General features: G+C 50.0%; 1 protein-coding gene across 1 annotated transcript in view; it reads left to right on the top strand.

The window, feature by feature from the left end:
• Positions 1-25,006, top strand: part of PSD2 (pleckstrin and Sec7 domain containing 2) — a 37,954-nt gene extending 12,948 nt beyond the window's left edge. The window contains exons 7-16 of the mRNA XM_058815183.1: positions 508-566; positions 1,635-1,637; positions 6,005-6,094; positions 7,197-7,240; positions 10,726-10,916; positions 11,996-12,066; positions 19,014-19,171; positions 20,475-20,619; positions 21,662-21,805; positions 23,331-25,006. Of these exons, the coding sequence (XP_058671166.1) occupies positions 508-566; positions 1,635-1,637; positions 6,005-6,094; positions 7,197-7,240; positions 10,726-10,916; positions 11,996-12,066; positions 19,014-19,171; positions 20,475-20,619; positions 21,662-21,805; positions 23,331-23,537 (1,112 nt within the window). The 3' untranslated portion in view covers positions 23,538-25,006. The remainder of the gene's footprint in view (positions 1-507; positions 567-1,634; positions 1,638-6,004; positions 6,095-7,196; positions 7,241-10,725; positions 10,917-11,995; positions 12,067-19,013; positions 19,172-20,474; positions 20,620-21,661; positions 21,806-23,330) is intronic.
• The last annotated feature ends 411 nt before the right edge of the window (positions 25,007-25,417 follow it).

Raw genomic sequence — 25,417 nt, 5'->3', positions numbered from 1 at the left:
CTGGGCATTGTTCCTGCCCTGGGCATTGTCCCTGCCCTGCCCTGGGCATTGTTCCTGCCCTGGTCACTGTCCCTGCCCCTGCCCTGGGCACTGTTCCTGCCCTGGTCATTTTGTCATTGGCCCTGCCCTGGTCACTGTCCCTGCCCTGGGTGTTGTGTCATTGGCCCTGCCCTGGGCATTCTTCTTTCCCTGGGCATTGTCCCTGCCCTGCTCATTGTCTCTGCCCTGGGCATTGTCCGAGGATGTGGGTCACTGTCCCCTCCCTGGTCACTGTCCCCACCCTGCTCACTCTCCCTGCCCTGGGCATTCTTTGGGGCTTTTTGTGTTGCTTGTTTTGGTTTGTTTTGTTAAATCCTACACAGCTGAAGGGAGCAGATATTCTTTAGGGTGCCCAGACACAGCAGCTGGCCTTAGTTCAGCAGTGGCTGGGCTGCCAAGACAGCAAACACCAGAACTGCATGAGCAGGGGAGTAAGCAGCCCCACTGTGTGACTGTTGTGTGTTTCAGATGGGATCCACACACTCACCTGTGCCCTGATGCTGCTCAACACAGACCTCCATGGCCATGTGAGTACCACTGGAGGAGCCTCCATCCTTTATTCCTTCCCAGGAAGGAATTCCCAGGGTGGATCTCTGTCCCCTGGTGCTCAGTGTGTTGCTGGACAATTGAGATGGGTTGGCAGAGAGTTCTCTGACCTGCTGCAGGTGGAATTTTGGGTACCTGGGGACAGAGCACACCTGAGTGTCACTGCACACTCACACCAAAGGCACGAGTCCTGCTCACATCAGTGATCCTGCCCAGGAGCTCTCAGTGAGCTCCTCCCTGCCAGTCCTGGGGGCTGCTCCCTCTTGTGCTTCAGACACCCCTCCCCAAAAACTGCTGAGAAGGGGCCAGTGGGTTTACACAGGTCTGGATTTGATCCTCCCTACCCGAAACATGAAGTGAGTTCAGCTGTTCCTTTTCCCCAGGATGTAACAGGCAGCCACTGGAGAGTTTCATAGGAAAAAAAAAATAGTGAGCAGAGCTCAGTGCCCAGAAAAGTGGCTGGAAAATGGCAGAAGCTGTGAGAAGATCTCTCAGCACCTTCTAGAGGTGTCTCTGCACACAATGGTGGGATCAGTCTCATAGAGCATCCATCCTCCAGCCAAAATGGTTGGAGCCAAGGAATTATTTCCATCAAATCATTTCCTGCAGCAGCAAAAGCAGCATTGTGGCAAAAGGCAAACTATGTGACTTCAATCCAAAATAATCTTAGTTTGTCTAGTTTTTTTTAAGCAAAAAAAAAAAAAAAAATCCAAAATATGCCTCTGGGAAGATAGACATAATTGAAAGGACAAAAAACCAACCTAAACCTCAAAAGTCTTGCCATTTCTATTCTTCATGGACAAGCTGGCTCAGAGGCCTGGTAAGAAGATATGTTCTCATGATATCTAGGCACAGAAAAAATAACTTTCTTTTGACCAGGTGTGCAAATGCCTGAGCTTTTCTTTGAAAAATCTTCTCTTTATTTTCTGCATGTGTAACATTAATTTCTTCTTCTCCTTTTCCTCCTTTTTTTTTTTTTTTTTGTTTATTTTTTTAAAATTTCCTTCTGCTCCTGGAACCTCTCTTTCTGCTCTTTAACCCTTTACCAGGTGGTAAGTGCAGTCCTTCTAGTGTTTTGCTTTAAAGCACTGGCATTTGACTTGTTTTGATTGTGTTAAAAACAGTAAGGAGTTTTGTTTGTCTGGAATCCTAAGTGATTGTGCAGTGTTCTTCCCTACTCAGCAAGCCATTAGCAGCTGATATCATCCCATGAAATGCTCCTGGTGTAAAGAAACTTCCATGAACTGTGGTGTACCTGGGAATGCGTGACTTGATCTCCCACCCCTCCTTGTTAGAGATGCTGCCATGACATTCCATGTCACTTTAGATTTTATTTTCCTTTTAAATGTTGTGTGTGTGTTGCAGTGTTTTGCTGTGAATTCCTGGAGTGGGAGATGTCCTTGGTGAGGAGAGGGGGGTGGATGTGTGTCTGTAAAGGGGCAGCTCCTCACAGCAGTGTCCTGGCATGGTCTGGCTCAGCATTCCAGCAAAGACCTGGCACAGAGCTTTAGAGCAGGAGATTTTGGCCTTAGCACCATTGATTTTCCACTCAGGTGCACTCAGACCCCGTTTCTAAACCACCCAGAAAACTTTAAAATGAGACATTCCCTATTCATGGAAGCACCTGGAGCTGGTGTTAAAAGCCAGTGGTCACCAAGAACATTCCAAGTACAACAAGGAATGCTGGTGCCTTGGAGTGGCCACCTAAAACAGAGGCTAGACAGACTTAAGAGAATAAAAGCAGGTATTTATTGAAGGCCTTCAATAGGTTCACCTTGGGCAGTCAGAAGCCTCTGAGGGGCCACACCCAGGATGGAAGATGGTCACAAGTTTTTCAGACAATTTTAAGTTTGGTTCATTTACATCTCAGGGGTTAATCCTCCAATTACAGCTTCAGGTAATGAAGTCATTTACTCCAAGTTATCCCTCCCACTTCACTGTTGTTTACATCTCTGGGCCCTGAGACAGTGAGGTGTCCTTGAGTTCCAGGACTTAAGAGGAATTGTTTTATCTCAGTGAAATGGGAGAACAGCAGCTGACAGGCCATGGAGTTTTAGAGTTATACACCAAAGCAGTGCAGGATCTGAAAAATAGAAAATCCTAAAGCACCAAGACTATACATGTAGGATAATTCAAGTTACAAATATCTGCCTTGCTGTGCTGGTGCTGTGTGAGCTCCAGGAGTTCTCATGGCAAAGGAAGCACTGCCCTGCTCCATCTGCCCCAGGAAAACAAAGCTTAGGGCTGTGTCCTTTCCCACTGTCACTGTTGGCCCTCTTGGCCATGAGAGGACAGTGACAGATCAACACATTTGCACCACCAGGAAAGGCCACCTTCTGGAGTAATAAAAGGATTTATTCAAAAAGCAGAGCACCAAACAAAGCCTGAAGTGGGATCCTGGGCAGGTCCTAACTCCATTTGTCCATCACTATTAATCTTACAAACCCTGTGGTTGTGTCCCTAAGCCAAGCTCAGGGCTCAGCAGCAGTGCTGTGTTTGCAGCCCTGGGAGGGCTGGGAGCTCTGAGGTGTGAGCACAGTGACACCAGGCTGCCCACAGCAGGATTGTGTGGCCCTGGGCTCTCTGGCACCCAGAATTTGCAGGTTGGTTCCTAGCAGGGGTGTGATATTGTTCCTGCAGCCTGGAACACATCCACGACCAGATCAATTACCCAGCAATTAGCTGCTTTTCCACAGCGTGGCTGCTGCCCCAGGTGAGCTCAGAAGTCTCTTGCACCACAGAAAGGGACAGATCACACATTCCCTTGGGGTGAATATGAGCCCCAGACACACACATGAGAAACCCCAAAAAGGACCTGTGAGACGTGATTTGTGTTATCTCACTGCATCCACTCACTTCAAAAGTGCTTTTTGAAAAGCTAAATTCTAAGGCATCAAGACTATACATGTAGGATAATCCAAGTTGCAAATTTCTGCCTTGCTCTGCTGGTGCTGTGTGAGCTCCAGGAGTTCTCATGGCAAAGAAAGCACTGCCCTGCTCCATCTGTGCCCTGGGGCAAAGATAACACAAAGCTCAGAGTTGTGTCCTTTCCCACTGCCACTGTTGGCCCTCCTGGCCATGGAGCCTCAGACACACACACGAGGAACGCCAGAAAGGGCCTGTGAGATGTGATTTGTGTTATCTCACTGCATCCACTCACTTCAAAAATGCTTTTTGGAAGTGCATCCAGTGCTGAATCACTCTGGGCTCAGAGGCCAGTGCTGTGCCTTCTGCTCCCCTGCATCAGGGCAGGGCTGGAATGGGCACCTTCTCCCTGCAAAGCAATTCCTGTGCCTCAAAGTCCCAGGCAGCCCCTGCCTCACCTCCCAGCTCCCTTCCTTCCTTGCCCTCCTCCCTTTCTCCACCCACATGTGGAGATGTGCTGCTGGATCTTTCCTTTATATTTTCTGTCCAAAATTCACTGCTGGCCAGCAAGCAGGCAAATATCTCCTGTCTGCTGCAATCCCTGCATGTCTGCTCCTCTCCTGAGCCTCCTGCAGCCCCTGTACCCCCTGAGCCCTGGCTGGCAGCTCTGGCTGATGCAGCTCCTCGGGAGGAAGCCACGAGGGCTGAGCTGTGTTGTGCCACACCAGTCCCCAGGCACTGCAGATTTGTAACAGGGCTTTACTCCTCTTTTTCTTGATCTCTCAAGGGGGCCGGCTCATCTGGAGCTGGCACCAGCAGGAGGCATAATTAGGAGCATCAGGCTCCAAGGCAGTGCCTGGTTGGCTGTGCAGCCCAGTTTGCACACACAGGAGGCTGTGACGGTGTTCACAGGGGTCTGAGGATGAGGATCTGACTCCATGTTTCAGAAGGCTTGATTTATTATTTTATGATATATATTACATTAAAACTATACTAAAAGAATAGAAGAAAGGAGTTCATCAGAAGGCTGGCTAAGAATAGAATAAGAAGGAATGATAACAAAGGTTTGTGGCTCGGACTCTCTGTCTGAGCCAGCTGACTGTGATTGGCCATTAATTACAAACAACCAACATGAGACCAATCACAGATGCACCTGTTGCATTCCACAGCAGCAGATAACCATTGTTTATATTTTGTTCTTGAGGCCTCTCAGCTTCTCAGGAGGAAAAATCCTAAGGAAAGGATTTTTCATAAAAGATGTCTGCAACAGGAGGCAGGGGGTGCAGGGGGCACGGTGAGCTCATCCCAAGGCCTCACTTCTTCCTCCGGCTTTCATCTGGGGAGATGCCCCAGGTCACCTGCAGTGCACATTCATGGGCCCAGGTTTCTGGTGTCATCTGTTTCAGGAGGTTATTTCCTTGCACAGAGGACACATCTCACCCTGCAGGACATCTCCTGTAATATCTGCTGCAACTTCATCTCCTGCCAGACCCAATGAGGCTCTTCCTCTTCCTCACTGAGCCCTGAGCAGGGCTCTGACTCTGCTCTTCTGGGCCAACTCCCACATCCTCCTGGATGCTCACCCTGCCCATACCTTGATGTGAAGCCCAGCAGTGTCAGGATGCTGTTGGGACCCTCAGGACCACCAGTGGCAGCTCATGCTGTCCTCCCTGGCTCCACTGCCCCCTCCAAGTGATGCCACCAGGGTCTGCCCCACACACTGAGGCTGTAAAGGATATCACATGGCACTGGAGACCCCCATCTTTCCTTTGTGACATCAAACTCCTTTTTCTGAGCCCTATAATTGCCTCTGACTCCTCCCCACCTCTGCTCCATCCGTCTGGAGAGGTAGCATTGCAGGGGAGGCTTGGGAAGAGGCTGCCTGCCTCAACCCTTGCAGGCTGAGGGAGTGAGGGAGGAAGGGTTTGGGAGAACAGATGCCACAGATGATGAAACCATGATATCAGGAATGCCAGGTGGCCTGGAAATATCATTCCCAAACATGGTTGGCATCAGCTGGTGCTGAGTGTGTTCCAGGCTGTGGGACTCTCCCAGTGCACATGTGTTGCCCTCTCCACAGTACCAGTGGCTGGACCATTTCTTTTTGTACTGACAATCAAAAATAACAGCTTCCATCAAGGAGCAGCACTCCCCTGCCCAGTGCTGGCTCTTCCAGGTGCTGGCACTGCAAGCTCACACAATTTCTCTCACAGCAGGCTTGGAGCCCCATCCAAACATTGTCATTTCACCAGGTGGAGTGCTTGTCTGGAGTTCTGAGACACAGAGCCTGCACCCAGGACCTCTCCAGCAAGAGCTGCAGAGGCCATTTTCAGGTGTCTTATTTCCACTATTGAAAAAGAGGCCAAATTTGAAACATTTGGATGCTGGCATGAGCAAATAAAGCAGAGAGCCCAACAGCAAATCAGATCAGAAGCCCTTTGAGCTCTTGGGACAAGCCCAGGCTTCAGCACTACATATCAAATTTTTCTTTGAAAGTCACTGATGAAAGTCAAAACTCTCCACAAGTTTAATGAGCTGCTTGTTTGCCTTACAGAACATTGGCAAGAAGATGTCATGCCAACAGTTCATAGCAAACCTGGATGGGCTGAACGATGGGAAGGACTTTGCCAAGGATTTGCTGAAGGTAATGTGATATAAATGGACAGTGGGATACTGTTATTATTACTGCAGTGCCACCTCGTCCTGCTGGGACACCCTGAGCCCTTCAAGCAGCATTTTCCAGTTGTTTCAGGAGAAGAATTGTTACCCCCATGAATGTCTCTGCTAACTTGCAGTGAGCCAAAATATGTCTGCTCCCTGGTGGTGTTTTATCCAGATTTGTGGCATACCTGTCCCCAGAGCCTACCAGGGGCCCTTTTTCCCCAGCACTTCAGATAATGCCCAAAGCAAGGCACTCCCCACCCCAAAGCACAACCATCTACCACCAAAACTTTTCTTAGCCTCCACTACCATGTGTGGAAATGCAATGTTCCAACACACCCAGTGCAGTACCATGGGATCTGGTTAATGTCACAAAGGGAATATTTTCTCCTGCCACGTGGTTTAGCAGCACCACTTCTCTCTGTACCTGCTGCAGGTGCAGCAGCCTGACCTGAATGTCACTGTATGGAAGGAGGTTGGAACGAGAGGTGCCACATCAGGGGTGTCACATCATGTCTGGAGTGACATCCCCATCTCCCAACAGACCTCACCCTATTCCTGCCTCTCTGTATGGTCAGGATGACTTTCACATTCTGCTCTGCTAGCCCATTCCTGCTTCTTTTCCAGTGCCCCAGGGAAGCCACGGGAATTGTGCACAGAAGGAACTGGAAAAGCTGATTCCAAGGTCATTCATCCCTCCCCTGCTACTCAGTTCAAGCCTCACCTGTCATTTCACCTGATTGAGACACTGAAGGTGTCATGGCATACATATCCCAGAGTCTTCTACCCCTGTGTGTAGGCCAGGATTCACTCAGAGCTAGGTACAGCACCCAGAATGAGTCAGAAATGTCACATTCAGGCTCCTGAGCAGGGCTGGCTGCCAGAGCCCTCTGCTGCTGCTGTGTCCAGCCCAATTCCCAGCGTGGCACACACAAAGAAGGGTCCAGCAGGACAGCAGCCATGCTGTTCACTGGGCAAAGCTTCTCCAGGACAGTTCAGCAGGGAAAGGATCTCCAAGAACACAGGGTGTGCAGGAGGAGATGCCTCCACAAGCAGACACAGCTAATTCCATGTTCTTTTTTCAGACACTGTACAACTCCATCAAGAATGAGAAGCTGGAGTGGGCCATGTAAGTATATGCTGAGCATTAAAGGGATTGTGTGTCTTTCCAAGTGGCTGGCAGCTCCTAAGTCATGTTTTCAATCCCAGAATATTTCCTGCCAAGCCCTTAAGTGATGAAGTCTCTCTGCAGACAGACAAATGAAGTTTATTTATGGCTTAGACACAAAGGCAGTTGGGAAGGTTGGTGACAGTCTGTGGATCCATGACCTAAAGGAAGGGAATGCCCTCTTTGTTTACTATTACACTTGTAAAATGCTGGTTCCTCTCCAGGTGCTTCAGAAGTCTTTGCACAAGCAAAGATCTGGGGTTATTTTGGTCATTAAGATTTTCCATCTCTCCCACATGGGTTTTTTTTCTGGAAATAGTATCAGAGAATCACTTAAAAATGAAGACTCCTTGTGGTATCTCTAATTCAGCTCCCTCCTCAAATTATGGTCAGCATTGAATTCAGATCAGGGTGCTCAGGGCTTTGTTCAGTTTGATCCTGAAACCCTCCAAGGATGGGGAACCCACAGCTCCTCACAAACCAATACTTTATTTTTATGAGAGTGGCATTTTCTCTTGTCTCTGTTGTTTGACTTCTGCCCACTGTCTCCTGTCTTTGTGCCATTCACCACAGTGAGGAGCCCAGCATTGTCCTCTCAGTAACCCCTCACAGAGGCTGCCATGAGGTCCCCCAAAGAACCATTTCTTCTGCAGGTTGAACAAGTCTGCAGGTTGAACAAGTCAGATTCTCTCAGCTGTTTCTTACATTGCAAGTGCTTCAGCCTGTGTTGGTGTTCACAGGGGTCATAGGATGAGGGAAGAGACGAGGATCTGACTCCATGTTTCAGAAGGCTGATTTATTATTTTATGATATATATTATATTAAAACTATACTAAAAGAATAGAAGAAAGGATTTCATCAGAAGGCTAGCTAAGAATAGAAAAAGGAAAGAATGAATAACAAAGGCTTGTGTGTTGGACAGAGAGTCCGAGCCAGCTGTGATTGGCCATTAATTAGAAACAACCACATGATGACTCACAGATGCACCTGTTGCATTCCACAGCAGCAGATAATCATTGTTTACATTTTGTACCTGAAACCTCTCAGCTTCTCAGGAGGAAAAATCCTAAGGAAAGGATTTTTCAGAAAATATCATGGCTACACCAGCCCCCAGGTGTCTGGCCTTAGCTGAAGTCTCTCACCTTGCTGATACCCTGTGCTGTGCTGGGGCCCGGCAGTGTTTGCTGTATCACCACAGGATGCAGGGAGGGCAGAGCAGGCCATCACTTCTCTTTGCCTCCTCACTGTGCCGCTGTTTCACAGCCCAGGATGCTCCTGCCCTCTGCTCTGCCAGGACACACCGGCTGCTCCTGCTGCTCCTGCTCATCGCCCGCAGCCCCTGTGCAGCACTCGGGTGCTCCTGGCCCTCCCAGCCGTGGCCTTGTACCCCTCTTTTGTATGCCATCCACATGTTCGATGAGATTTGTTACCCTGAAACCAGCCTGGAAACAACTGTCAGGGTGGGCTCCATCACAGGTCACACAGCACCTTCCTCAGTCCTCCTTCCCCTGCTCTGCCACTCAGAGCACAGGCCAGGATCACCAGCGAGCTCCCCATCTCCAGTGTCTCTCGGGGTGATGCCCGTGGCAGACTGAGCTCTTAAGCTGGCACAGGGAACAGGGGACATTCCTCTCCTCTCTCCTCAATCTTAGACCTCTCTTGTGTCCAGACAGAGCAGGACCTTCTGTGCCATCACCTGCTCTCTTCTTCATGTTGCCCTGACCAAACAGAGCATCGGGAGCGGGTTGGATCCTCCCTGCGTGACTCCCTGTGTGCCGCGGCAGTGCCGGCGGGGCCATCGCGCCTGGGCTCTGTCGCGAGAGGGAGCTCGGGCTGCTCCAGGGAAGGGCAGCTCAGCAGGAGCTCGGGATGCGGGCAGTGCTTACACAGCACCGCCTGCTGCTTGGGCTCTTCCCGGGAATGTCACCCTGCCCGAGCACATCCCAGGGATGTCACCCTGCCGGTGGATCCTGGGAATGTCATCCTGCCGTGGTCCCAGAGATGTCACCCTGTTCAGGCACATTGCAGGGATGTCACCCTGCTGGGGATGTCACCCTGCCTGGGGATGTCACCCTGCCTGGGGACAACCTGGGGATGTCACCCTACCGGGGTCCCGGGGATATCACCCTGCTCACGCACATCCCAGGGATGTCACCCTGCTGGGGATGTCACCCTGCTGGGGTCACGCTACCGTGGGGTGTCTCCAGCCAGCAGCATCCAGATCCTTTCTGCCTTTCTTCACCCACCCTGTGGTACCCCTTCGCCCACCCTGCTGCATCCCTTCACCCATCCCAGCCAGCCTGGGGCCTGCCTTGCTGCAGGCTGTCCTGCTGGGCTGCAGGCTCAAAGCCCTCAGCTCCTCTGCAGGGGCACAGATGGGACATGGGGTACCTGGTTTTCTATCAGCAACCTGGCATTGAGTCATAGCCAGGACCCTCTTCTCTCTGCTGGCCTCTGCCTTGTGTCCTTGTCCATCCCAGGGAAGGAGATGCCCTTGCCCACAGATCCCACCAGACAGGCAGGTATATGACCAACAGCAAGGGGCACAGAGGGGTGCAGCCCAAATGCCTGAGCCCCACTAACTCCCCAGCCAGGAACACGATCTGGGCTCTGCCTGAGCCCCAGGACTCCTGTGGGAGCTGAGGGCTGAGAAATCATCCTTCTCTTCCAAGAGGTGTCTGATGCTTTGGCCATCTGCTTGCTGCAGGTGAGGAATTGTTTTTTACTGCTCACATCCCAGCCAGTGGATCCACGGGGTCAGTCCTCAGCTGAGGTCTGGTCCCAACCTGATCTGCAACCTGAAGTGACCACTTTAGACACTGACGTGTCAGGGCAGAAAAGCCCTGTTTGCTCCTTCTCCCTCATGTCCCAGGGACATTGGGAACTATCACTTCCCATACAAGTTCTGCTCTCTTTGTGTCGGAGTAGGTTCATCTCCCAAATATCTGCAGATCTTCTGTTCCTAAAAGATGGAGAGGACATTCCTAAAAAAGGTACTTCACTGTCTAGGAGGCCCCAGGCATTGCCTCTGAGCAGCTGGGAAATGCTGGTAATACCTTGGTCTTCAGCAAAAATCCTCCTTAAGCTCTGGCTTTAGGATACAGAATTGAAGGCTTTTCCTGTGAAATATTTGTAGTGAAATATTTGCAGTCCTCAGCATGAGATGGCTGTAGTTTCTTGGTGTTCAGACCAGCACCCAGTCCCTTACCTGTCCTGAGTGACCTCACAGTGGGACCACTGGGACAGTCACCTGCCACCCGCACTCCCCCCAGCCCAGACCACCACTATTGGCACTCTGTGTTATGGTCCCAACATCTCCTTTGTTTTTCTCTCTCTGACCAGCCCTGTAAATAAGAACCCTAAACCCAAAGCAAATAGGGCTGCTTTGCATGGTGACCAAACCCACATTCCCTCTGTTGAGTCTCTTCTCTGATTGTGTTTCCAAGTGACGAGGACGAGCTGAGGAAGTCGCTCTCGGAGCTGGTCGATGACAAATTCGGAGCCAGCGCCAAGAAAGTGACGAGGATTGTGGACAGCAGCAACCCCTTCCTGGACATCCCCCAGGCCCTGAACGCTGTCACCTACAAGCACGGCGTCCTCACCCGCAAAACCCACGCAGACATGGATGGCAAGAGAAGTACGTGACAGGGACAGGGACAGGAGAGGTGCCCAGGCAGTCCCAGAGCCTTGCCCTGCCTCTCCTGGTGAAATTTCCTCACCAAACCCTGGGCAGCACAGGAAAGATCCCCACAAGTGCTAGAAGAGAGGAAAAGGAGGCATTTGAGGCATTTGTAGATAGGAGTGCTTTCAGGAAGCCTCAGTGTTCCCTTCTCACTGCCAAAGAATCTAACCCAGACACACCTGGTCTTCCATCCCCCAAATCCCAGACTCTGAGCATTGGGGGAAGGCTGGTTCCTTAGCAGCTGTCCACTCCAGCCCTGGCTTTGGGGACAGTCTGGCCTGCCAAGCTTTGTTGCTGTCCATGTCCTGCCATGTGCTGAGTGAGCTGCAGAACAGCCCATAGCTCTGCTACCAGCACATGGTATTACAGGAAAGGTAAAGGTATTTGGGAGCTGTTAATGAGCAGAGATTAATTAAACCTTGGGTAATTCCTTTTGCTAATTGATATGATTGGGCCAATCACTGCAGCTGATTAAAAAGTCTTGAGTAGAGATTACCAAGGTCTCCCTTGCTTCCAGCACCTTCTCAACAGCCTGTGCTTGTAGGATCTGCTGTCTGGTGGGATGTGGATGGCTCCCCTCACCTCCCACCCCTCTCCAGCTTCTGCCAAGCTCTCTGTCCCCAAGCCCATTGAGATGGTAATGCTCCCTCCTCAAGGGAACAGAAGCTGCCTTACCCAGCTGCTCAATTCCAAGCTGAGGAGCTCAAGGAATGTCTCTGCTCTCCAATCATTAGGTCCAAGGAACATGAACCTGGGTTTGGAGGAGCAGAGACTTCCAGGTGTCCACTGGTAGCCCTGTAGCAGCTCATGTCAGGCTCTGACCTGCTTGCATTCCTGCTGGGAGGCTGCAGAGCCCAGCCACTGTCCCTCAGACACCTGTCCCTGCTCACAAACCACTGGTGAGCATAGCCTGGAGGTGTGGGAGCTCTGGGCATCAGGGAGTGCCCCTGGTGGGTCAGGAGAAGGGCTGGGTTTGCCTGGAAGGTCAAGCAGCACTGACAGACACGTACAATCAAATGTTCTTCCTTTTTTAGCTCCCAGAGGAAGAAGAGGTTGGAAGAAATTTTATGCTGTGCTTAAGGGGACCGTCCTTTATTTGCAAAAGGTAACTATGGGGGATTCTCCCCTTTGCTGTCTCCAGAGCAGTCATGCATTCACACACCCAGGCAGAGGTGAATCCATGTCCTAACTCATGCATGGACATCGACAGAGCTCCTCCAGAGACCAGAGCTGGAGGATGCTCTCATCTTTGGTGGTACTGTTCATGCTCAGGGCACCATTCACAGCCTCAAAGGGAGCCCTGGAGGAGGAAGCATGAAAGAGGAAACAGATTTCTGCAGAAGGATCCCAGCAAGTAGGAGCTGTTGGGGAGGATGAATGAACAGATGATATGGAACAGGTGAAATAGGATGCTGGGGAGAAATGAAACAGGAAGGTGAAGAGGTGGAGCATCTGACCAGTCTTATCCTGCCTATAGTTTTATTTGCTGGCATAGATCTGATTGTGCACAGCTTTATTGAGTCTGGCATAGGAAGCCCGCTGATGTAATATCTCTGGGTTTCACTAAAGCTTTTGATGCTGTCTCTCACAGGATCCTTCTGGACAGAATGGATAAACTCATCTTGTGGTGGCTGAGCACTTGGCTCATGGGTTGGGCACAAAGGGTGACAGTGACTGGGGTGACATCAGACTGGTGACCTGTCACTAGTGGGGTTCCACAGGGCTCCAACCTCTGTCCTGTGCTCTTCAACATCTCCATGCATGACTTGGACAGAGGGCTCAAGGGAATACTGAGTAAGTTTGCAGGCAATACTAAACAGAGAGGAGCTGCTCACTCCCTCAAAGGAAGGGCCCTGCAGAGAGACACTGACAAATGAGAAGCCCTGGTAATCATGGACTGTATGAAGTTTAACAAAGGCAGTGCTGGATTCTTGCACCTGGATTCTTGCACCAGGGTAATCCTGGATGCACAGACAGACTGTGGAATGAGAGGCTGGAGAGCAGCTGTGGAAGGGAACCTGGGAGCCCTGGTTGATGGCCAGTTGGATATGAATCAGCAGTGCCCTGGCAGCCAGGAGGGACATCTGTGCCCTGGGGACATCAGGCCCAGCATTTGGATGAGGCTGTCAGACACAGGCTGGGATTGTTGGGGTGTCCTGTGCAGGGCCAGGAGTTGGAGTTGATGGTCTTTGTGGGTCCCTTCCAGCTCAGAAGATTCTGTGATTCCATCATTCTATGCTGAAAGTTCATATTCTTCAGGACCTTGATGACCTGGGTGTTTCCATGGGCTGTCAAGTGACACTTTGTGCCTCTCTCCATCTCTGTTCATTGTGTAGCCTCCTCCAGTCAACCCAAGTGTAATTCCCAGGTCCTTGTGGGACACAAAGTCCCCATGGAACAGCTTCCCTGAATGCTCTAACATTCAGCTCTCTGGCACTTGGATGCTTGGAGGGTTTGCTGGAAAGTCTTTTGTGAGGAGGCTGGATAGGGGCTCACTTGAATGTCACTGTGAGCCTGCCCAGGATGCCAAATGTTCATTATCAATATAACCCACTGAACTAGCCTGAGCTACCTGATCAGCACATGCTGTGCAGTAACCTGTGACCATATTCACAGGGGTCTTAGGATGAGGGAAGAGACGAGGATCTGACTCCATGTTTCAGAAGGCTTGATTTATTATTTTATGATATATATTATATTAAAACTATACTAGAAGAATAGAAGAAAGGATTTCATCAGAAGGCAAGCTAAGAATAGAATAGGAAAGAATGATAACAAAGGCTTGGCTGCTGGACTGTGATTGGCCATTAATTAGAAACAACCAACATGGGCCAATCACAGATCCACCTGTTGCATTCCACAGCAGCAGATAACCATTGTTTACATTTTGTTCCTGAGGCCTCTCAGCTTCTCAGGAGGAAAAATCCTAAGAAAAGAAAAGATGTCTGCGACAGTAACCCATTGAACTCCCCTTGCTGGAGCAGCACTCCCCGTGGGTAGATGCTCCTGCCTCTTGCAGCATTATCTCCACAGCAATGAGAGTAAACAAACAGTGGATTATATAAGAGAGGCAGAAAGGTCCTGGGGGCAGCAGGAGTTATGACTCAGAGCTCAGAGCACACCTCAATGCCTCTCGTGTTTCACCAGGTCCTGTGGCACACGTCAAAGGGCAGCAGAAACCTGGCAGCAGTGGATGCTCACTCCCAGTGTGGGTTGCTCTCAGCCCAGTGGTGTTTTTACAGCTGTGCCACTCTCTCCTGCACCTCAGGGAAGTTGCAGCACAGGGAGGAGCCCAGATCTCCTCCAGCCCTCTAAGTGTGGTGCTCTTCAAGCCAGCAGCACTCTTCTCACCCTTCAGCCCTTGTCTCATTGCACATCTTCACATGGAGCCCACCAGAGTCCTCATGCTGACCCATGGGTTACACATGAGGATTTAACTTGTGCAGTTACCATCAGCATTTCATTGGTGACACTTTTTCTGTGGGGAAAAAAAAGACATTTCAACTATCACAGAACCATTTGGATCTAAATGAATTTTCTACCAAGGACTTCTTTTGAGATGAGTCTGCTGAGAGGGTGTACACTGAGAATGAAATACCCTTTCAGGTTGGATTTTTCTTCCCTGGCAGCAGAAGGAGCTGTGAAGCCAGCACTGAGTGTCATTGCTGGGGCAGAGGGGCTGAGGGTTCTCTGCTGAACAAGGCTTGCAGCAGTTACCACTCATTAACAAAGTTCATTATGTTTGTCTGAGGTGTTTGGGATTTAAAAAGAGAGCAAGGATGAGGCTGATGTGGCAGTGAGGAGATCAATGCTCTTATCTCAATGACCTTCAGGATCAAATGGTTCAGAGACTGAGGGCTTTCTTTATGGACAAGGACTGCAGGAACAAAACACCCAAGGTTTGGCTGTGTTATGAAAGTGCCTGATAAAGAAGAGCCATGACTGATGTGCAATTAGCATGAGGGACCAGAATTGCCAAGGATGCCCCAAGGAAGGAGCATTTGGAACAACAACAAAAACAAACTGAAGGAATGTTTGGGCAAAGGATTTGGGGAAAGAGGGGTTTCTTACTGGTGAGCTGCTGCCAGACTGAGCTGTAATCCTCTCCAGGGAATTCCTTGGGCTTGGCTACAGACAGCGTCTGTCAGGCTTGCAGGGACAGGACAGAAGGTTGGGAACATGAAGACAGAGTCCTTGCCCTGTCACTTGCAAACATTCCCAGCACCACGATGCTGTGGATAAATGGAGAGTGGATAAACATCCACCTGCCCCGTGGATCCTTGGTGTCATTTCTTGCCCTCAGGGTGGTTTGCAGAACAAAGGAATTGCACAATACAGGAAGGAAGTGGTGTGCCAGCCTCCCAAGCTCTCAGCAGAAGACAACTGCAGATAAACATGAGGTGGAACCTTGGCTGAGCATAAATCACTGGGGGAAGATTTTCTGATGGGAAGATAGAGGAGAAAGTAACAGCTTCCAGAAGCACCTGATGTCATGGAGCTCAGGTTCAGCTTGTTCCACTTTTCTGCTCAGACCAAATTAAGGATCTAGGCTTTAATAGTAAATTCTTGTAAGTTGAACAGGGAATTCCATTTGGTTTTGAGGAGCAAGTTGAGTATAAATAAAACTGAGAGGTAGAGGGAAGGTGAGAGGAAGGAGGGGCTGGGTAGGTGGGTGTATAGAAAGGAAGAATGGCCAGATACAGAGGTGGACATAGCACAGGCAGAAGGGTGGGTGGACAGGTAGAATTCAGTCTGACAGAAGCAGTTCAGGCAGCAGCCATAAGCCTGATGAGGAGATGTCACATGTCATTGACTCGCTGGTGTTAATTGCTGGATCAGCATGTTCCAGCACAGTCTGCTGAAGCAATTGCTTGATCCCCTAAAGGGATGCAGCAGAGTCTGGAGGAAGAAATGCAGGCTTGGGAGCAGGGCACACCTCTCCTGTGCACTAATCTGCTCTGGGCACTGACTCATTCCATGGCCTTTGGCAACTTACTTCACCTCTGTGAAATGGGGATAATAACCCTTAATCACCACACGTAGAAGGGGGTTAAGAAAAATGATGGAGAGCTTAAAGCATGAGGTGCTTTTGCACAGAAGTGCTTGAAAGGGTGCAGGTCTTCCCACAGGTCCTGTCCCCAAGCAGGAAGGGGTTCCCAGCAAGCCTTGAGCCACAGGTGCTGTCCCATGCAGGCAGACCCTTGCCAGGTGCTCTAAGACCTTGCCTAGACTGAAAAGGGCACAGGGGTTCATTTTCCAAATTAAATGGTTTGTTTAGGATGGTAGATGTGAGGTGAAGAAGAGAAAGAAGAGGAAAAGCCACTCACAAGCCAAAGCATGAGGAATATCTGTCAGTCCATGGCCACATTCCCAGCACTGCCCAGGGCTGGCTCTGAGGCCAGAGGAGAGGCAGCAGAACTGACACGCTGGGCTCTCCCAACCCATCCAGCTGCCTATAAAGGCAGGCACAAGAGCCAGATGCTTTTTATTGGCAAAACAAGCTTTGAAATTAGCTGTGGATCTGCTCACAGGGGTAGGCAGCAGGGGACAGGGACCCAAAGGCACTGGGATGTCCCAGCCAAACGTGCCATTGTGACACCTGGCATTGGGATGAGCCTCCTGGAAGAGCCATCCCAAGCAGGGAGCCTCCAGCACTGCTCACTCCTGTGAACAGCAAGGCAGAGAGGACCTGCTTCATCCAGCCTCACCTTGATTTACTGGGCCCAGCATTAGCAAAAGAAGATTGGATTTTTCCTTCCAACAGCATTGATGCCTGAGAGCCTGAAATCCATGGAGGCAACACTCGATTCCATTCAAGATGAGGATCTGCATTAGTCAAAGCACTCAGCAGCTGTGGCAGTTTCCTCTTGTCACACACCATTAAGCTGGGCTATTTTGCACTGTATTTTCAGAAAGCTTATTTTGAAATAAGAGATCATGGGCAGCACAGCCAGATTTATTCAAATCCAGAGAGCTTCAGCCTTGGAAAAATATCCCAAATTGAAGTCTGTCTATAGTAGGTAAGGTCTGAGCAGCAATGTCTTCTTCAAGCAGATATTTCTCTTGCAGTGGGGTAACACATTAGGTCTTCACAAGGCAAAGCATTTGTTTTTCTTTGCAGAAAAGGCTGACAGCCCATCCCTCTGGCTACTGAAATCACCACAATGGCAAGGTTATCTGTCCTGCCCACCTGAGTGTCTCCCCAAGCACAGGATGCCTGCAGCACCCAGCCCTCCTCTGCTGGAAATTCAGGGCTTTTCTCTGGGATTGACCATCCCCATGATCTTGTGCCAGACATTTGTGGGTGGGCCCATGGCACTTTTTTGTACCAGGCCCAGTTTCATTTGATGATGAGCACAGGATGGCAACCACTCTCCTGGACAGTATTATTGCTTTGAAAAATGAGGGAAGAAAGGCTTCAGAAGCATCAGGAGCAGGAGCTGGGTGAGCCACATTCATGGGCTGGGGAGTGCTGCTTCTCAGTGCTCTCAAGAGCAGCAGAGGGGAAACCTTTCTGCCCCAACAGCAGAGAACAGCCCCACTGCCCAGGGTTCCCATCCCAGAGGCTGCAGCACAGCTCCTCTCCCTGAACAGCTGCATTTGTACCACTGGCACATGGGAAACAGAAAACAACCATCTTTTTGCAGATCTGCACAACAGTTCTGGCTTGTAAGCTAAGGAAGGCTTGGGATGTACAGATATCATCACCAGACAGACCTGGCCTGGTGCTGACAGCCCAGGGCAGTCAAGGAAAGCAAAATACAGAGCACATGAATCCTGTAGCACTGTAATCACCAGGGCAAGGCAGGGCCTTCCAGGGACACCCTGGCCTGGCATGGGGTGCTGGTTTGCTTTAGCCAGGGCCTGGTTCTTTCACCAGGCTCTTTTTTCACCAATCCATGCATCCATCTGTCCATCCCTGCCATCCCATCATCCAACTGGTTGGGCTGGCAATGATGCAGAGTGGGAGGCAGGATACTGCATAAAGTCGCTGGGAAAGTAAAAGGGTAAACATAGCATTGACTGAACTTTTTTTTCCTAAAAAGTGCTGTGCCAAGATCATCATTTCAGAGTCCCATGTTTGGTATTTTCTACCTTTTTATAAAACATAAACACATACAGTTACTGCTACATTCCCTACTTGTGTGAAGTGGGGAAAGTAAAGCAGGAACACAGGGAATGCTGCTGCAGTTTGCAAGTGCCAGGCTAAGGAATTACAGGGGAGACCATGCCAAAGGAGCACATGTACTAAAGGGAGACCAAAGCTGGTTCAGGGGGGCCACTCTCAGTCTGGCAACTGCCCATCAGGCCCCTCACCTGTACAGAGGTGCCCTGGCTGCAGGGATGCTGCTGTTCCAGGGCTTCCTCCATACATAGCTGTAGTGACAGGACAAGGAGCAAAGGGTTTAAACTGAAAGAGGTGAAATTTAGGTAGATATGAGGAAAAAATTCTTCCCTGTGAGAGTATTGAGTCTGTGGCACAGGTTTCCCAGAGAAGTTGTGGCTGCCTCTGGATCCCTGGAAGTGCCCAAGGCCAGGTTGGACAGGGCTTGAAGCAGCCTGGGATAGGGTAAGATGTCCCTGCCATGGCATGGGGTTGGAATGGGATGAGCTTTGAGGTCCTTTCCATCCCACACCATTCTCTGAGTCTATGAAGATGCAGAACCAGGGCAGGTGCTCGTTGATGTCCTCTGCTGATTGGGATTTGCATCCTGGTTTGAGCCCTGCACTGTGGGGGAAGCTCTGCAGAAACCTGGCCCTGCTTTGTGCCTCTCCACAAAGCCTCAGGCATGTGCTGTGTTAGAAATAACTATTGATAATTATCTTTAAAACTTTCATCTCCTTCTTTACGTCTTCCCAGTGAACTTAATGATGGAAGCAGTTGCCAGATGTTAATTATTATCATTATCAGCTCCTAGCATTTACTGTACAAAGCAGTGCTTTTCCTGGTCTCGGCACTCTGTGATTATAGCACGGGGAGAAAGGCAGGTTCATTAAAGCATCCCACAAATGTTAGTGTTGTCATTATCCAATTAACGTTCCTCTCCACAGGATGAATATAAACCTGACAAAGACCTCTCTGAAGTGGATCTGAAGAACGCCATCCGTGTGCACCACGCCTTAGCCACAAAAGCCTCCGACTACAGCAAGAAGTCCAACGTGCTCAAGCTGAAGACAGCGGACTGGAGAGTCTTCCTCTTCCAGGCCCCGTGAGTGCCAGCCCTCCCTGCAGTGCCTGGGGGGCAGCCTGACCTCCAGCCCCTGCCAGACCAGCACACGCCTTAGGGGGCACATCTGGGGGAGGAAGGGGCTGAGGGTCATTTCTGCAGGGCTGTGCAAAGGATTGGCTCATGGGTGACAGTTTCTTGGTGGCTTTGTGCCAGTCCTTGAGGTTCTTCCCAGCTGTCACCAAGGCAGGCTGAGCAGGATGGGCTGGTGTCACTCTAGGACATGAAATAGAAAGACGCGGACTCTGGATTCTTCAAGGTGAAAAAGAGGGAAGTTTAATTCTCAGTCCAACATTTATAGATTTCCAAAAGTGACAGTGGATTGGAGTGTGGCAGTGCCACCTCTCCACTGTCCACACTGTCATTGTCCACACTGGACAAACCAACAGTTCATCACATTTCTTCTCCTCCAGAAAGAATGCAAAACAATAAGTATTTACAGAAAAACGTGTGAGAAAGTTTGTTACAAGAATGTAACATCAGAAAGCTTTTTCTAGAACTCAAAAGACCAGGGTGACAGGCTGGGATGTGCAGGGCTGAGTGAGAGGGCTCCTCTTGCTAACTCCTGTTGGTGTATTCTGGAAGGGAGAACATCTGTGTGGTGCAGGTGATGGTTCCCCTTGTCAGCTTCTGATGGGGAAACTGTCTAAAGCTCCTTAAAGCAGGCTCCCCAGCCAGGGCAGATGTTTTACCTGAGTCCATTGCTGAGGAATGTTTTGGTGATACTAAGTGTGAAGTGTGATGAAGTCATCTTCTGTGTCACGGTTTTCATGTCTTCTGCTGAGCAAGGTGACATTGTCTGTAGGGCTGGGTACTAATTTGTGCAGCAAACACCCACTTGAAGGCTTGGGGGAGCAGTGTCTGGACAGATTTGATGAAGGAAGCACTGGAGACCCTGGGCAGTGTCTCATAAATGACAGAAATGACATCCTGCTCTGTGGAACCTCTGCTCTGTGGTTCTCACCCTCCTAAGAGCAGGACATCCTTGGCTCTGGCCTCTCCACAGCTCCTCAGGAATGCAGCCAGAGCTGATGAGGAGGGCAGGACTGTCCTGGCTTCGAGAGGCAGAGAGCAGCCCTGAGATCATCAGGGCACTGTAGAGGAGCCAGTCAGACAGTGCTTCCCTCTGTTCATAACCTGGCACAGAGGTGACATCAAAGCAGGGTGACATCAAACCCATGTCCTTCCTGAGCGTGGCTGGCTCCAGGGCTGTTGTCAGCTGTTGTCTGGTCCTGGTTCTAGAGCATTTACAGACTCCCTTCTCTTCTCCCCTCCTCCATAACAGAAGCAAGGAAGAAATGCTCTCCTGGATCCTGAGGATCAACCTTGTTGCTGCCATTTTCTCTGCTCCAGCCTTCCCAGCTGCAATCTGCTCCATGAAGAAGTTCTGCCGCCCGCTCCTGCCTTCATCCATGACCAAGCTGTGCCAGGTAATGTGTGAGGGAAGGAGTGCTGGAGGGGTGCCCAGTGCTCAGCAAGCCCTTCAGCTCAGGGTGAGCCCATCTGCAGCTCCCCCTGTTCCTGATGGACACACTCAGGTGCTCAGTGCAGGAACAGGAGAGTGGGGTGGGCAGCTTGGATAGATGTGGAAAATCCTGACCTGTGGCCAGTGCTTCTTTTGCAATGGCTATAAACAGCCCTGTGCACACACCTGCCTGTTGGTTCTGGCTTGTTTCTTGGTTTTTGCCCATCACATCCCAGCACCTTCCTGTTGCTGGAATGGAAACAGCAGAACAGCTCCAGAGCTGATGCTGCAGAGCCCAACAGGTTTGGTTTGTATCATGGCACCCTCTTGCTTTTGGAGCTCAAAACCCACAGAGAAAAGGGATGTCTGAGTTCCAGCCAGTAGGGAAAGCTTTGGAAACAAGGGGGCACAGTGCACCAGGCTCAGCTAACCAAGAGCAGCTGCCATCCAAAGAGTGGCTTTGGTTTCTCTTTCCAGGGAAGGCCCAACATGCCTTAGCACTTCCAAAAAGTGGGGACACACTGCCACTGGCCCCCAGCAAAGGGGGGACAGCCTTTAATGTCAGGGCAGAGACCCAGCTGCTGTCTGCTGAGACAGATGTGGCCAGATGGTCACCTTGGTCAGAGGGTGGATGGTACTTTGTCAGATGGGGAGGGTTCCTCTATCTCTGAAAAGAGCAGGATGAGCAGCTCCTGGGACAGCACTGCTGCTGCCTGGCTGGTACAGGATGCACATTACAGGAGCATTCTGTGCTTATGATGCCAAAGATGCCTCGGTGCCAAAGAAATCCACTCTTGGCTCCTGAGATACCTGAGCTTTGCTCTCACTCCAATACCTGTGTTTGAGCTGCTCCTTATCAGATGGATTTGCAAGCGCACAGCACACGTTTGGCTCCAGCACAGGGGCTGAGCTCAGGGCCTTGCAGAGAGATTTCCCCAGCCACAGGCAGGAGGAGCACTCGGGTGCTGCACTCCACGTTCTCATACCTGACACGCTTCTCTCGGCAGGAGGAACAGCTGAGGTCTCATGAAAATAAAATGAAGCAGATTGCAGACGAATTAGCAGAGCATAAATTACATCCTGTAGAGAAGAGCCTCAAGTCAAAAGAGGCCGAGGAATACAGACTCAAAGAACATTACCTAATATTTGAGGTAAAGGAACTTTCATCTTTTCTGTGATAAATGGTACCTTGGCTGATTGATTGAGGAGAGCAGAACTCTAGAGTGGGTGCTGTGAGTCTGGGAGAGTGTGCAAGGAGAAAGACAAGGGCTCCCAACTGGATGGGGGTCTTGGAGTAGCAACAAGCCTCACTGTTTTGCACCGAGGCTGAAAAAGAAATAAAAGCCATTTCTTTCCCTCTGTGATTTCACACCAGAGGAGGGGAAAACTGACAAAAGAAAGAAAGTCTTCCTTTACTGTGCCAAATTTTGACATTTCCTCAGGTCCCAAGTATGAGAGTGGTTCAGTTCTCAGTGTGACTCAGTCTTTTTCAGCAACATCAATAAAAAGCAAAGGGAATCCCTGGGAGAATTAATCCTGTTTTGCTGCAACCATTTTTGTAAATAAAGCCAAACCCAGTGTTACAGCTGATTACAGACCCTTTGAGGATACATGTACATAAGTTTTAGCTCCCTGTGAAGTCTAAGAAGCTTTTAATTCTGGGAGGAATGGGGTATTTTGTTCCAGTGAGAGTTGAGCAGAAGGTGTGTTCCTGCCACATAGGTGTCAGTGGGAAGGGACTGCTGGAGGCCTCTAGTCTTGCTTCCAGCAGAAACTTGGATTATTCCTAGTCTTAGCCCACGCTGAGTGTGCATTTAGTGGCCAAGCCCCAAAGATCACTAAGGATGGAAATATCCCACCTCCCTCATGCCAGGGCTGCACAATCCTTTTGTGTAACACCCAGCCTGATTCTCCAAAGCCACAGCTCCCAGCTGCTGGTTCCCTTGTCTTTGTACCACTTTCCAAACAGTTGCTGCTGCCTGCCTTTTTCCAGCCTCTGGTTTTGGATGCCTGCAGAGAAGTCTCTATCTGAGCTTTTCTCTGGACTGCCTTTTCAGTCTTCAAGGAGAAGCTGGCACTTCCAGGGCATAATTCATCTCACCTGTCTTATGAGATGTGCTCCAGAAATGCTTGTTTCTTTGTGCTGACAAAGAAGCCAGCACAGGCTGCCTCTGAGATGTTCAGAGAAAGGATGGGTATTACACAAGCCCTCAAAAAGATCCCATCTAGCATTGGAACAGAGGATCCAGGCAGAGAGGATGCCTCCCTTTATCCTGTGCTCTGTAAGGAGCACTGGGAGCACAACTCAGCAGCAGTAACTGAACCACTGGATGGAAACAATGACAAGCAGCAATATTTTAACCAATCAAGGCGAGTTCCTAAATCAGGAAGCAGCAGGTCTGTTGATCTCATTTTGCCCTCAGTATCCTCCTTATACAAGCACAGTGGCAGCCAAGACCTCTAAAAGCAACTGGAGAGTCCTACACAGACCCAGACCCACCTTTCTCCTCAGACCTTCAAACAGTCAGGCATTGTGCTGGGGTTGAATCTGTGGGGTGTGATCAGTGATGGTATGGGATGGATTTTTGTGCAGTAGCCGATGGAATTGTTCCTGTGTGCCACACACACCATGGCCTGTCCCTGTTCCCAGGCTCTCTGTTCCCTCTTTCCCTGCAGAAGAGCCGCTATGAGACGTACATCAACCTGCTGTGCATGAAGATAAAGGTGGGGACAGATGATCTGGAGAGGATCGAGACCAGTTTCTTCAAGGTGGAAGCCGACGACCTCGCTCTGCGGAAAACGCACTCCAGCCCTTCCCTGAGCCAGGGGCATATGTCCATCAGCTGTAAGGCAGAAAAGGACATTTTAGAGCAGAACACTTAACCAGGAACATGTGCACGGGGGGATGAACCGGCCATGCTCTGCGCTCCTGGACTTAGATTGATGAGCACAATTTTACTTAGGAAATTATATGAGCAAAACTGTAGACATGTCTGACATGGGGATTGCTCTAGTGAAGGAAATCAAAGAAGCTTTAGTTGACACTCTCTGACAATGCTCTGGCATTTCAGCATCATCTCTTCTTCATTCCCAACTGCACCAGTGGCTTTTCTTTCCCTCCTGCTGCAGCCTGCACAACAAAGGGATATGCTGGTTCTTCAAGGGCTGGGTGGCTCTTTCCTCCACCAGCCCTGTCTCTCTCCTTCCCTCCCTGGATCCCCAGCGATTCGTGGTCCCTGGCAGTGCAGGAAACTGAGCTGAGACGACGTCTGTGGCACCACCAGCGCTCCCAGAGAAGGGCACAGGGTGGCAGGGGCACGTCCCTGCCCCACGAGGAGCACGGCGTGACAGGACAGGTGTTGTGAGCTGGTCAACTTCAGCACGGCCACATAGGAATGTCACCTGCCCATGGCAGGAGAAGCCTGAAGGGTCCTCTGTCACCTTACCCTTTTTTTATATATATATATATATACATATGAATATATATAAATAAATATATATATATAAGGAAACTTTAACCTGGGTTTTTAACCTCAGTGTGCAAGTGAAGGCAAGCTGCCTGGGGAAAACACTAGGGACGTGGAGGGTCTGACCAGCCCACCAGGATGTTCTAAAGAAATGGAATAGCTGTGTATCTTTTTTGTTTCTTTTTTCTCCTTTTTTTACTCGAATGGAAATCCCACCTGGCTTTGCTGTGCAACATCGCTCTCCCATTCCTGCTTATTCAGACAAACTGCCCCAGTGGCTGCCAGTTTGGCTGCCGGGGGATCCACCACTCTGGGTTCGAGGCGCACCTGGAGCTGTGTGCAAGCTCCAGTGGAAGCTTTGTGTGCAGGAGTGATCCCCCTGCCCATCCCTGCTGTATTCCTCCATCCTGCAATGCACATGCTGTACTCTTTTAAGTGGGAATTGTGTTTCTGTTCCTTTCTGCTGTCTGTGGTCCAATGATTTACTGTTGTGCTGAAGTGATTCCTCTGCATTTCAATGCCACGACTGTCCTCCCACACTTTATTTATTTCATGTTTCGTTTGATCCTTTATCTCAGATTGCTTTCTTTCCCCTAGGTGCATTCACAGTAATCAAGTTCCAGTTTTGAAGGATCTTGTAGCTGCTAATTACAGTCATTTATTGTTTATATTTTGCAGCATTTTTTAAACAAACAAAACAAGATTTATTTGGACCTTCAATGTTTGAGAGCCTATGGACTACTGTTTTCCATGATGGTTCATGACACTAAAAACCTCTTCTCAACTTTATCGCCTCTTCTTTTATCTCTGTTTCTTTGTACAGTTTGATAGTTTATTTGAAATGATGCACTAAGAATCATGTAAAAAAAGAATAACAATAAAACTGAATCTGTTGGTAAAGAGAATTGGTCTGAAGCATCGTTCCACCATGTGCTGGATTGATCCCAGATTTCACAGCACCAGAAGGCCAGGCTGATTCAGATATGCACCAGCACCTGATGCAGAAAAGCCAGGATCCTACTGACAGACAGCACCAGAAAACATGGATTCCCTCCCACAGGTGGGTACCAGCCCACCCATCCTCTGGGATGGTTCTGGAGCAGGTGTGGATAGATGGGCTGCTTTGGGAGCACATTCAAGGAACTCTTCCCTCCTCCTGGTGCATCCAGGTGTGTCTGTCCACACACAGCCTAGAGGTTTATGGGAGCAAAAAGGTACCAAGCCCTGCATTGCTGCTGGAGATGTTCTCACAAGGTTGCCAGAGGAGTCTGTGGCTGTTCCTCCACGGCATCCTTG

The sequence above is a fragment of the Ammospiza caudacuta genome, chromosome 16 (assembly GCF_027887145.1).
Source record: "Ammospiza caudacuta isolate bAmmCau1 chromosome 16, bAmmCau1.pri, whole genome shotgun sequence".
In the NCBI taxonomy this organism is placed as follows: Eukaryota; Metazoa; Chordata; class Aves; order Passeriformes; family Passerellidae; genus Ammospiza; species Ammospiza caudacuta.
This window is presented reverse-complemented; position numbering and strand designations above follow the sequence as displayed.